We start from the raw sequence: 14285 nt of genomic DNA, 5'->3' as shown, positions 1-14285 counted from the left end.
CTGAAGAATGCAAAGCAGATCAAAATTATGAGGTACGAAATGCAGAGAAAATAAATATGCGCGACTTAATGTACACGATCTATCATAATAAGAGGAGGTATGAAAATAAAACCTACTTAAAGACAATAAAGACTGGACAAAAACACACAAGATTACTGACGTCAACTTCTAGACCGGTCACTCATAGGACAAAGTCCAAGATGTTGATTAGCATTTGCTCCAAAAGATCGCTAATACTTAAGACAACGACACAACAATAATAATGGACATAATAGTTGTAGAGCAAGACCAACTACAATTGTATACACTACCCATCAAAAATTTCATAGATAATGAAAGCATATATTAAAATCAATTTGTTAGAAAAGGAAGCTTGGAATAAATTATTATCGCTGCGTATATCATATGAAACTCTAAACTTCATGGAATGACAATAAAACTACCAATTGACCACAAAGCTAACATGGCATTTTAACTCAAATTGGGACAAGATCACTCTAGTAGACATCAAAGTACATGTTTTATTTCCGTACCTCTTTAAAACGAATGTACTATCAGATCTAAACAAACAAGTTTTTATATCAACATAAAGCCCTTAAATTAGATTATCATAGGAGAGATAGAAAGAGACGGACAATATAATCCCAAATTCTTAGGCCAAAGAGTACAATAGAAAAAATCATCTATACAGGAAGGAATGGAAACGGTAGCAATTTTCAGCAAAAACCTCAGAAGTAAGCCCCTTTACATGTCTGAATATATAAACCCTAATCATCTATACAGGAAGGAATGGAAACAGTAGCAATTTCAGAGAAACTTGTCATTTTCCGAACCCAATTCCTGAAAAAGAAGCAGAAAATAATCTACAATCCAATCAATAAATGTTAGTAGCTAAGAAGTGCATTACACTTCATATTGGAAAATTTCCCCGTGGTCCTGTGTCTATCAACAGAGTGTACACTTGCAAATAACATGTTAATTTGCAACCGAATACAAAGTAACAAATTCACTGCTTGATGTTGCCATTGGAATTTTTTTACAAAGAATAAACATGTATAACAATAACAGCTGCAATCAACTGAGATGGTCTTTAATGGGAGGTTTGATACTTCTAGCACATCTTAGCATTAGCACCTTTGCTCATAATCTGCTGCATAAGATGTCATAAAGTTGTTATAGAAACGATGAAATATCACACTATTCTATTGGTATAACAAGCACAAAACATAATGTCAAAAACATATTAATTTGAATTTTAGATCTTTTATTGTCTATCTGATGCACTGTGATAAGCTGCTTATAACTCTAGAATGTCCAAGCAAGATGGTTAGCAGAATTAGCTCTCTAAGTCCTAGGGACTCAGAAAAAATTCCATTTTGAACTAGTAATTATGCTGGCTTCAGAATATGCCAGAGCTAGCATTTAAAAGGTAATAAAGGCGATACGTTGTATGTGAGGAAAAATTGTCTTATAAAATGAAGTGGAATTTCCCAAGTTTAATGATACAATCTATAAAGACGTAATAGATTAAAGAAAGTCTAGCTAAGCAGCGGTATCGAGTACATTCAAATAACTACTGGAATTAGCCTAAAGAAAAATGTACCTGAAAGAGGAGTGAGTGCTGCAGAATAAAAGCTTCAAACAATGACTTCACTTCCCGGCTTCTCTCCCATTTTTGAGCTTTTTTTATTTACCATATATCAGAACTAACTGTATCAATTAGTAATGTAAAAGATACCATATATGAAGCTCATGCTACTTTGAGGAGTCACAAAAATTAGCGGTGATGAGAACACCCTCATGGACAGGACACAATTATCATCCAACTTACAAAATAACTTCATCCACATTGGATTGTCGATATATCTAGGCTTCATCATTTTCTCAATGCTATGCAAAGAATCTCAAAATTCTTTCTATTCTAAATTCAATAAAGCTCAGATTATGTAAATAATGCAAAGTTTTATTTCATAGCACGTAGGTCATGATTACAAATTCTGAGATGCTCCCAAATGTCATGGATTAATAAGTCCATTGTTTGATAACTTTCATTCGTTTCTAGATGGGTCTCATCTCTGGAGGTGAAAAGATATGTCTTCCCCTTAATTTCTACCCAACTAAAGCCCATATCCTTCCTTGTTTTCGGCTCTTTCATTTGTCTCCGAAATAAAGGAACACCATTTAATCTGCCAGAACCATGAACATTGACAGTCAAGGGAAAGGTCCTTGATTCAGTAGACTCAAGTCTCCATAGCTGATCAGCAGCATAAAGACCCAGCTCAGAGTCTCCCCAAATCCTGCAACCATTCAGAATTGATCACCAAAAGACAGGTGTTGGTTCATAGGGCATTTCCAGGACAAGCTGTATTGCTTTTTTGAATAACCCAGCTCGTGCAAAAAGATCAGTCAGGCAGCTATAATGCTCAGGTCCAGGAATAATTCCATAATCCTTCTCCATGCTTTGGAAATATTGCTTTCCTTCTTCAACTAAACCACAGTAACAACAACCCTGGAGAACTCCCAAAAAGCTTATACGGTCAGGAAGCACTTGGTCTTTCTGCATCCGATGGAATGTCATGATTGCGTTTAAAACATTACCGTGTTGAGCATAACCAGTAACCATACAGTTCCAACTAACAAGATTACAATAAGTTAAACCCTTAAAAACGCACTTTGCATCATCATAGCTACCACATTTCATGAACATCGAAAGAACTGAATTTCCAATATGGCTATTCTTCTCATACCCTCTTTTGAGAAGTTGCAAGTAAACCTGCTTGCTCATTGACAGCATTGCTAAATCTCCTGAAGCAGCCAAAGCAGTAGTAAACGAGTGAGAATTCGGTTCAACACCAGCCAACAACATTTCCTTAAACAAAATCAAAGTTTCAGCCGCCAACCCATTCTGTTGAAAACCTGACATGATAGCAGCCCAAGAAACAGCACTACGCTCTGGCATCTCCTTAAACAAACGCCAAGCATCACTAACACACGACGCCATACAAAGTCCAGAAATCATTGCCGTCCAACTAAAAACATCTTTACCCGGCATACATATAAAAAGTTCCAATGCAATGTGAATCATATTTCCTCTACTATACCCAATAATCATAGAATTCCAAGAAACATTATCTCTTTCAGGCATTTCATCGAACAGTTGGCGTGCATGATCAATCATTCGATTTTCCATATACCCTCTAATCATGGCATTCCAAGCAACCGTATCCTTGCATAAAATACTATCAAAAATCACTTTAGCATGATCAATTTGTCGTCGAATGGAAAGATTCAATATTCTTTTAGTCAATAAGACTGTATCTTCATTATTTGTATTTGTAAAATTGGTGGGAAAATGATGTTTGTTGTTATCATTAAAAGGTTGTAATGTTGGATTAGAAGACATTTCTCTGTTGTTAAGGTGCATAATGGAGTTATAAGCATTGTTGATGGTTGTTTTGGGTTGAAGAAGGATATTCTTGAAGTTGGTATAAATTCCATTTCGAAACAACATTGACTGTTTCTGAGTTGCAGAGCAAACTTATATTATACTCATAAAATGTTAGTTGTATAGGTGTATTTGATCATCAGTTTGTATAAAGGCATTTATTTTTTTCATTTTGCACTTGTAAAACAAAAAGGCTACGTTGTACAATGTTTTTGTGAGGCTTACATAGACAACTACTTTGAACTTTTAAATTCATATTAAAAGAAAAAAATTTATTAAAATTAACATAGATAAAATAATTTCATTACATTTAATCAATAAAAGAAAAAAATGTATTAAAATTAACATAGATAAAATACAACTTTAATATATTTATTACTCGTACCTTCTTATTTTGCATATATAATGAAATGAAACATGAATTATAGCGAAAGAGTCGATTAGACAAATAATTATATTAAAACTACATGTTAGACCAGTCATATGAGTGTTTAAAAAATTCAATGATAAATTAGTATCATTTTTTTTTATTAACCAAATAAGTATTTAAAATTATGTATTACACTTAATGGGCAAGAATAATAACCCCGATTTAATTATATTTGATCAATTTTTATAAAATATACGTATAAAAAACTAGGAATAATATTATAACAATTATAATATACTAAAATTCTCAAAGAAGATATAGCTAAAAAGGGAAAGGGAGTTTTTGGAGGGAAAAAAAACTACACGAAGAACTGACACATGTCATTCGTGGCGTCTGTTTTAGTATTATGTTATTGATTGATTGACTCGAGCCATGCCTCAAATCATTACTCCCTTCGTTTTTTTATAAGCTAGAGTTGGGATTTTTTACTATTCATATGTCATCATTGACTTAACTTTTTTACCATTATATATACTGTGTGATGCGTATGTTCAAGAAACTTAAACACACACAAGGATAATTCAAGCCTAATTCTCTATAGGATTCATCCACCAAGAATTAAACAAGAAGACAAGTAGATTAATTAAGTTAAAGGTCACACCACCCCTTAATTAATGAACTTAAACAAAGCTTAAAGAACTTAATAACCAGCTTCAAGAAACGAATGTTTTGATTGCAAAACAAACAAATACTTTGATTTATTAATTTGAAAAATTCTGTATCTAAAAGTCATGAAATTACAACTATTTATACACTAAAAACTAACTAATTCTAAGTCTAATGGGACTAGGACAAGTCCATAGCCTTTAGCCCCAAGTACCCCAGATAGAATAAGAAAACTAATTCTACTTCGTCTATAATTCTTAAAATAAATAAAATTAATCATAAGTGCTTAAACCAAGAAAAACCCTTTCAAGTGAAAGGTTAAAACTTGCAAGCAAAAGCTAATTAACAACCACTAAGTAGAGTAAGTAGAGTGATTCGGAACTTGAGCTTGTACTGGACACCAAGTTCCTTAGCTTGAACCGTCCAAGAACCGCCAATTTGTAGCTTCTAATGAGTTAATGTTCAAGTTTAGGTTTTCCTTGTAAAGATTTAACAAACTCTCGAAATTCTCAATATCTGGATCACTGTGAGCGGTCTAAACTCCGACCCCTTATTTCTTTCTGGGAGATTCTTGGGTGAGTGTTAGCAAAAGGCCTTCCAGGGATCCTACACCATAATAAAATACTACCTTCATGATTAAATATAAATATGATCATATAATATGTTGTTGGATTTGTCATAATGTCTACTTTTATAAATTAATTTTTTCATAATTTTTACTAACATCTAATTAAAGATATTAATGGTCAAAGTTATGTCTTGGAAAATGTACAAATCCAACTCTAGGTTTAAAAAATAATAATAATAATAAAAAAAAAAAAAAAAAAGTGGAAGTATAAATTTGTAAGTTTGATTATAATTAAATTAAGGAGGTTTGTGTTCAACAATATTTATAAAATTCCTTCAAAAATATGTTTATTCCCTCCGTATTTTAATAATTGTTAAATTTTGTCCGACATATAGTTTTAGGCAATTTAATTAACTTAAATAAAATAAGAGGTAAGTGGGGTGCTTAGAGTATTAAATTTTTTTAAAAGAAAGATAGTGGGGTCAATAGTTTATTAAAAAGTAATGAATGTGAAAGGAAATAAATAATAAAAAAAAAAAAGTAGTATTGGGTTCGGGTGGGGATCATGAAAGGAGAAAGATATAATTTTTTTTTTTTTTTTTTTTTGGTATCTAGAGAGCCACAAGGGCAAGTGAGGAGAATAGATCCTAAGATTACTTGGAATCGGGAGGAGAGCTCTAACCAGTTGAGCTATCCCTCACTCTCAAAGATATAATATTATTATATAGGTTTTTGCCAATAAAAGAAAAAAAAGAAGTGTAACACTTATTAAAATACGGCTGCATTTGATAAGTGTAATATTTATTAAAACACGGAGGGAGTATAAAAATATAATAATAAATTTAAGAATAATGGGTGCTAGTGTTTATTCATTTTACTTAACATTATAAAATAATAATTTATGTAAATATTATTGTACTTTGTATAATTACTTAACTTGTATTTAATTCAGAAAATTAGCATACAAGGAATTAATAAAGATTAGTGTGTGATCGATTAATGCCTTACAAATCAAACTGTAGATTATTATGCAATATTAATTAGGAGTTACATTTTATGAGAAAATTTAATACGAAGGCTACACATATGAAAAGTTTTAGGGTGATGAGTACTTGAAGACACATAATGTGACACATAACGCTCATGTGACGCCAAATCATATGGAAAGAATGATGACACATGCCGGTAAATGTTGTCTTTTTGAGTTTTAATAATATTATAAATTATGATATGATTGGCTATTGAAATGGATCCTGTGTTTAGTGTTTTTGAAATTTAAATTTAAAAGTTTTACAATTTTGAAATTTGAAATGTAAAATAAAAAAATGTTTAGAATGCTTTCTAGCATGTAGCTAGTGCCTACACTTTGTGGAAGAAGCTCGAGTCTATATATGGGAAGAAGAATGCATCAAACAAAGCCTTACTCATGAGAAGACTTGATAAGTTAGAATACTCGAATGGTCAAAATGTGATAAAACATATAAGTGATTTTCAAGGTTTAGTAAATCAGTTGTCTGTAATGAAATTTGTGTTAGAAGATGAACTACAGGCATTACTCCGCTTATATCATAGTCCGACAGTTCGGAGACTCTTGTTGTGTCACTTTGCAACTCTGCTCTGGGAGCAAAGCTCACAAAAGAGTTGAGGCTATGAAGTCAATTTCGATGAATAATGAAGAAGCCCAATGGAAGGAACATAAATCCTCTTTTGATCATTTGGGGGCTTATGTAGCTGAAAAATAAGGTCGAGGAAGAACCATGATTAGAGACCATGAAGATTCTGATTCTAGCAGGGGGATCTAAGACCGAAGACAAGGGGACAAGTTATTTGTTTCTATTGTGATAAGTCGAACAAAAAAAATTTGAGTTAGGAAATGAAAGCGTGACGAAGAAAAACAAAAGGTGGAGAAAGGTAAGAAAAGCTTAAAGGACAATATTCTAAGAATGACGAAGATGATGGAAATAATTCGGCTTTTGCAACTAGTGATGATTTGTGTTTTTTAGTGGTGATACTTGCCTTGAGATTTCGCGTGATGATTGTTTTTGGTTTATTGATTTGGGGTAATTGTGTCATCTCACCTCACACTTGGAGTTCTTCTCATCATACACTAGCGGTGATTTTGACTATGTGAAGATAGGAAATGACAAGCGGTATCCTAGGCTATTCGCTTGGGTACTATCTACTTAGAGACATCCAATGGTTGCAGGTTGGCTCTCAGAAATGTAAGACATTTTCCAAATGTCCATGTTAATTTAATCTCTGTCGAAAAGTTTGATGATGATCTCTTAGTCATGCTAGTCACTTTGATGAAGGTCGATGAAAGCTCACCGAAGGTAACATTGGTTGAGGTTCGAAGAAGAAAAAAAAAAAGGGTTGTTTCATGATGCAAGCTAAGATATATATGCGAAGAGTAATGTCCCAAGTTTACCTCTATTGCCACGTTAGAAGCTTGATCACATGGTGGTGAAGAATGTCAAATTCCTCCCTTATGGTAATTCCCTTTCTCCTAGTATTGTTTATCATTGTGTTGATCATAGGAGTAAAGAAGTGAATTTGTGTAGTGGTGATGTGCTGAGTTCATTGCTTGTTGAACATATTTCTTGTAAGCCACCACATGTTCTTCGCTTGAGAGGAGATGGTGAAATCTATTAGAACGTTAACAAAATGCACCGACTAGAGAGTGTGAAAGTCAAGCAAGATGAAACTAGTGTCTTACATGAGACTTCTTCTCGTTGGTTTGATCTGGTAAAGTTATATATAGGCATGAAAACACCTAAGGGTAAGGGGGTGTTTTGTTTGATAAGCTCACCTCCAAAAGACATGGCACAATTAGTTGTGGAAGGTTGTTGTGATCTTTGTTATTGTTGGATTCATGGTGATGAAATCGACTCCAAAATGATGCATTGTACAATACCTAAGGACAAGCGGAAGACTTGCAAAAAAGCGAGTAATGTAGACTCCTCTTTAGGGGGAGATTGACATGTTTGTTTCATGTTGTTCGTAGTTCCTCCCTCACGTAGAAGGGAGGGGGAGATTTGTTGGAGTTCTTCTCTCCTACTTGGAGGAAGAACCCATTTACATAGATGGGCTAATTATTTTAGTCATACATCTATATGTGCAAATGCAGGTTTGAGCCCATATAAAGTTGGTCTTCAATACTGAGACAAAAAGCAAGTCAAAGAGGGAGTTTAAAATACAATAGAACTAGCTTAGGTCCCGTGAAACGCACAGTTATACTAAACTTTTTACAGAAGTAAAAAAAAAAAACTTAATATTTCAACTACTCTTTATAAAGTAATTTTTTGTAAGGAAATCAAAAAATTTAATCAAATTTAATTAGTCATATAGGCAGTATAGCTCATGATCGACTTTATGTAATCACAAATTGGCACAATCTATAACAATGATAGGAAATTTATTAATAAATTGACATTATCAAAAATATAAAAGAAATTAATTAAAAATCTATAAAAAAATCTAAAATTAATTAGTCTATGTATGTATATCCATTAGAGGTGATCATAAATAGCTTGCCTCGCTAGCATGATCCACCCATATAAAAAACAAAAGGCAAGTTTGAATAACCTCAAATCAATGCCAATATTCCAACTCAACCCAAAAAGCCCGCTATGGACCAAAAAACACGGTCAAATTTTGTTGGTTTGTGCAGGAGTTTATATTTTATGGTAGATAAAAGAATGTTGGCATCTTTATTTTGATACGTGTTTAAGATGTGCTGTAGTTGTTTTTTTTTCTTTGGATTATTAAAAGGATATATATATTAGTTAAGATTATAAAAAATAACTACAAATAAGATTGATTAAAAATAATTACAATTGCATTGATAGTTAGCTAGGAAAATAGTGGGAATTAGCTCCTCGAGTGCACCAAAAAAAAAGTTATCTAGGAAAGCAACTAAAAAAAAATTACCAACATATTATTGACGAAATTTATTAAAATTTTGAAAAAAAAAGATTAATAAATTTAAATCATGAATCATAAGTTTTTCGGGGTTATTTGAGATTCCCTCAGGATACAAATCTTCAATAACACTCTGACGGCCGTAGACACTTGCAAAACAACGAATATTCCGTAATTGGAATATTCGCCTCCGACGATTAAGTTAGTAACATGAAAACGGAGGGTTTTAGAGAGAGAAAGTATATAGAAGTTAGAGTAATTAGAAATTAATAGTGCCTTAAATGCAATGTCTCAACCCCCCCTCCATTATAAATGATTAGGGTATTTATAGGGGTGGGAATGTGTGCTCTCCTAGGGTTTTGTGACCTAGAATTGTGGGCGCTGATTGGCTGTGCAATCAAGTGTGGACAAGTGTCCTTTGGGGGTGCCGTTTTGGCATCTCTCTTGGTAATTGGACTTGATATGGTTGCCTTTTTACCCTACTGAAATTTCTTAGGATCACCACGTGTCATCTTCCTATTGGGACATGTGTCTCCTTAGGATTGGACCATATGGTGGGGGTATTTTTATCCTCAACATTGGGGGTGACTCAACCATCACGTGCCGCCTCCTCTAAAATGGCATTCTTACACCTCTATTCAAGTACTTAGTAGGCCATTTTTAATCATAAGGCTAGGCGAACTTTGCTATTCGTCCGATTTTGGGGAAGCACATTTATTAAGGCGGGTCGCCTTCAGCCGCCCGATCCATTTTCAATAGGGTACCCACTTAAGGACAGTTGGACTTGACATGCCGTCTTTCATCAAGCGGGACACTTATCTCCCCCATTTTTTAGGCCAAATAATTAAGATTGTTGAAGTAGCCGTTTCTATTGACGAACTGTCTTAATAACTGTTTGACATCTTTTCCATTATTAAGGAATGGTCTAATAACCGTTTGAGCTTCTTTGTTAAATATTATAAAAAGGATACGTTTGTTCTTCTTAGCGGAAAAACTGGTTTTACCATTTTACCCCCATAAAATTTGCCTATATATTGGACTTGTTTGACTTTGTAAAAAAACTTTGGATTTTTGTGTTTTCTAGAGAGAAGTCAGAGCTTTTAGAGAAAGAAAGTGATCTTCTTCACTCGTCTTCAAGAGCTCCGCCGCATAGTTTGAGTTTTCCGTCTTTTGTCACGGACAGAGGTAACCCCTGTTTTTTCTTTTCTCCTTCCTTTCTTTTACTTTTCATATACTTGTTTTATTTTTAAACATGAACTGGCAAATAATTCGGATTCGTCAGTCTCTCGCCGTTCGCCTGGGAATGAGAAGTCTAGAGCGGTTGGGGACTCCTCCTCCTCCTCCTCAATTTGGAGCGGCTTCGATTTCAGTGCGTTGCAGTGTAGGGTTTCGTAGTGACCCGACACTACGCGGAAGGAAACCCACCAAGACCCGCCCCTTAATTAAAACAATTAACAAGCATATTAAACTTAATCAAACAAGATTAAGAACAAGAATTATACCTTTGACGCGTGCTTCGCTCCCAAAGAGCCCTTACTCCAAAATCCCGAAAACACGAGATCTCCGACGGATCGTACCCTCAACCCAACCCGAGCGTCCTAAGTCTTGAAGGTTAGTCAAGACCCAGACAAAATAACTATGAGTTTTACGAATTAGAGGTTTACTCTTACTTAGAGTTGCCTTTTTAATTCCACTCAAGGTTGTTCATTTCTCAATACCCAAGCATGGTATTTATAGGGAAATGAACCCTTGGTTTTTCATCCGCCACAAATGTGGGAGTGTTGAAAATCAATCATTTATTTAATTTCCAAATTAAATAAATAATCAAGTTAATCATATTGCGACAAATGGCATGTTCTCATGCAAAGGAGTGGTGGCCAAGGTTAGGTGGGGGACCATATGCCTTGCTCCCCAAAGGGCTTGATTTGGTCCCCACAACCTTGCACAAAACCAGGTTAAGGGAGGGCTAGCTGGCTGCCAGCTAGCGTGCCAGCTAGCAGTGCCTTGCTGCCCAGCACCCAGCCAGCCAGTCAGTGCGTGCTGCTGCTGGCCTGGTGCTGGTGCTTGTGTGCTGGCGCTGGGCGCTGCTAGCACATAGTGCTGACACTGGCCCCTAGAAGCCCACGCACACTCTCCTTGCGCGCCATTGCTACCACAGCCAGCTCTGGCCCTTCCCTCGCATCATCCTACGCACCACACACGTAGCACCCTACGCACCATGCACTATGCAACGCTCGCACACGCATCAGCCAGTGCCTAGCACTGCTATGCTTGGTGCGAGGCACGCACACACATAGGTGCGCTGTGCTTGGTGCGTGGCCTGCGATGGTGCCCACACACGCAAGGCCAGCGTTGCTTGCTAGCTCGCTGTGCTTGGTGCTGCCATGCGAAGGCACGCACACAAGCACACAGTTGCGTGCTGCTGGGCGATGGTGCACACGCACATGCACACACGCATGTGCCTAGCACGACGATGGTGCTATGCGTGGTGCTATGGTGCTGCGATAGCCTGCCATGCGCACCCAAACACCCAGGCTAGCATGCTGCTAGCTGCGATGGGCTGCCTGGGGCTTGTGGTGCTTTGCAATAGGCTGCCATGTGCACGCCTAGGCTGCGATGGTGCCTCTAGGCTGCGATGGTGCGCCTTGAGCTTGCGATGGTGCGCCTAGCACACCTAGTGTGCTTAGGCTTGCGCCTAGCCATGCTAGGTGCATGCTAGCTCGAACTAGCCTAGCATCCACATGGTTAGACCATTGTGGTGCTACGGCTACATTCGTACTTGTCGCTTGTGATTTTACGAAGCTCGGTCTCGACGCCCTAGGCTCGATTCGACGTCCGTAATCGTAAAAATCTGCTGACTCATTAAATCCTTTCGGATTAATTCGTCGTCTCGGATCGGTGGTTCTATTGGGTTCGACCCGAAGGGTTCAGTTAAGATTAAACTGTAACATCAATTGTACATTGATATTACTGAGCGGAAGCGGCCTCCACCTAGTCACTTGACCTTACTGAAGAATTAGCTCCGTAATAATTCTGAACCCTCTATCGGAAGAATACACTTGTTGGAAGGACACTATTCCTTTCATGCAGCTTACCCCCAGCCATTATTCTCTGTTCACACAGTCAAACATGGCTAGAACTAGAGAGACGTACCAAAGAGGGGTAGCTAGGGATGCTGACGGGCGTCTGATAAACCCACTTGTTCCTCTACATTCTGAGGACATGGACAAAGAAGAGGTGAGCAGTGGTATTGGCTCATATGCAGGTGGAAGGGACCGCCTCATCTTCCTCCTTAAAGGCCCAAAGGATTTTCCTTTTTCCCTCAAGGGTTATTGGTATTACCTAGAGGCGATCAATGAGGCCAACCACCATTTTTCTGACCGAATTACTAACTTGAATGGGGCGGCCAGAGGTGCTGGTGTAGAGGGGCGTGGCCAATGTGGCTGCCCAAAATATTGAAGGAGGTCCCTCACAACATACTAGGTAGGACAGGCCGTCCGATCATCTTTCTTCTAAACAACCACCTTCTAAGTTCCAAGAGGCCACAGCGGCAGCATAGAATTTGGAAGGAGGAAGCTTGCGACAACCCAGCTCAGCTGGTCTGGCCAAGCACCTATTGATTGAGGAACCTTCGTAGGAGGTTCAGGCGGCCCTCGAGGCCAAGAGGAAGGCTAAGGGCAAGGGTCCCTTGATTCCCGAGGCGGTTGCTCAATCTGAACCTTGTCTGGGTTAAAAGGGGAAAATCTCGATTGAGGCCGAGCAACTTGATGCAGTACTGGCATCTGAGCTTCAATCAGCCATGAGCACTTGGGAGCGAGGCGCCGAGCAACAATTTGGTGCCAATCAGGCGGACGAGGCAGCTGAGAGTCTTGGAGAAGCTATTAATTTCAATGACCTGTACGCCTGCTCCGTTGTGGTACTTGGTTTTTATTGGTCACTAAGTTGGTCTATAGAGGTTCCACTTAGATGCCTGATAAGACTTTTAATGAAAAACTTAGAGTCACCATCTTATTTTTACCCGAATAAGGATGGATTTTAAAACGGTCAATTTCTAGAAACAAAACTAAAAGTTAACTACTAACTCCATAAAAAAAAAAAGAAATAAGCCTCAGTCTTGGGTTTGGGATTTAAGTTAAGAGAGTCGAACGTCTGGAACTCGTCTTCTCTTCCGCTCTAAAGAACGGGCTCTTACTATTGCGTTGTTTAAAAAAGAGTTTATTACAGGTATAATAGATAATATCAAACTATTAGGAATGTTAATCACACAAAATGATATACTTCCTCCGTTTCATAATGTTAGTCCCATATGGAATTAATCACATAAAATAAGAAAAGAAAGATATTTGGAATCTAACATTAAAGTACAAAATAATTCATAATTAGTTTACCTTATTTAATTTTTTTGATTTTTTTTTGGGAAAGCATAAGTCATAATGCATAATTCAAGGTAAATATTTCCTTACTTAGAGTCAATGTCATCAATCCACAACCAATTAATTCCAAAAAAAATTAAGTTAAAAATGGAACATATTCTATATGGATAGATATTTTTGAAACCTCTAAAATAGTATATTGGACTAACATTATGAAAGAGAGGGAGTAATAATTAGTATAAGGTAGGTTTGAGCACCGAAGTTGCACTACGTACCAACCATAGTGGGATTTGAATCCACTCATGGATCAAAACCATCGTAGTTCGAACAGATGTCATGTTTTAAATAAGCAATTCCATTGGGTTTTTAATTTGGGTAGTTGACATAAGCGTCATTTTTGTAAGTGGAATTTTAGTGATCTTTGACGGATTTACTCATAAAAGTAAAATGAACCACCTAGGTTGAGGCAAATCACCCCAATTAGTGATTACCAAAAATGTCCTTTGAACAAGATAATTCAACAAATGCGTCCCAATTGAAGACTTTTTAGTGGGTCAAGGTATTTTTGGAGTGAAATGATAAGGGTTCACTATATAATCCCACTTTGAGTTTAAAATCACTTGAGGTTAATTTTTGTAATGTATTACGAGTTATGTGTTTAGGCTAATGGAATTGGCCAACTAAAACACGACACTTGTCAAGGTCTTACTTCCAAATAAAAGGGAACAATAAACTATTTAATCATATACGATTGTCAATTAATCCATCAGGGAATTATAATGGGATAAAGGTTTATTTTTATTGGAGATGAATAATTGTTACAACCTTATACAACTAAATAATTAATCTTAACCTCATGTTTGGAAATGAGACCATTAACTTATATTAATTATCATAAATCATTTAAACAAACATGTAATGTTATGATTCATTCTTGTGTTA

The 14285-nt window shown here is 36.5% G+C and overlaps 1 protein-coding gene across 1 annotated transcript; it reads right to left on the bottom strand.

Annotated features, from left to right (window-relative positions):
* Positions 1-625: 625 nt before the first annotated feature.
* Positions 626-3744, bottom strand: LOC110697701 (pentatricopeptide repeat-containing protein At4g02750-like). Its single transcript, XM_021875081.1, has 2 exons — positions 1604-3744; positions 626-1147 (listed from the first exon to the last, which is right to left on the bottom strand). Exon 1 carries the CDS (start codon positions 3509-3511, stop codon positions 2318-2320), a length of 1194 nt encoding a protein of 397 aa, XP_021730773.1. The 5' UTR covers positions 3512-3744; the 3' UTR covers positions 626-1147; positions 1604-2317.
* Positions 3745-14285: the final 10541 nt, after the last annotated feature.

The sequence above is a fragment of the Chenopodium quinoa genome, unplaced genomic scaffold (assembly GCF_001683475.1).
Source record: "Chenopodium quinoa cultivar QQ74 unplaced genomic scaffold, ASM168347v1, whole genome shotgun sequence".
Classification (NCBI taxonomy): Eukaryota; Viridiplantae; Streptophyta; class Magnoliopsida; order Caryophyllales; family Amaranthaceae; genus Chenopodium; species Chenopodium quinoa.
This window is presented reverse-complemented; position numbering and strand designations above follow the sequence as displayed.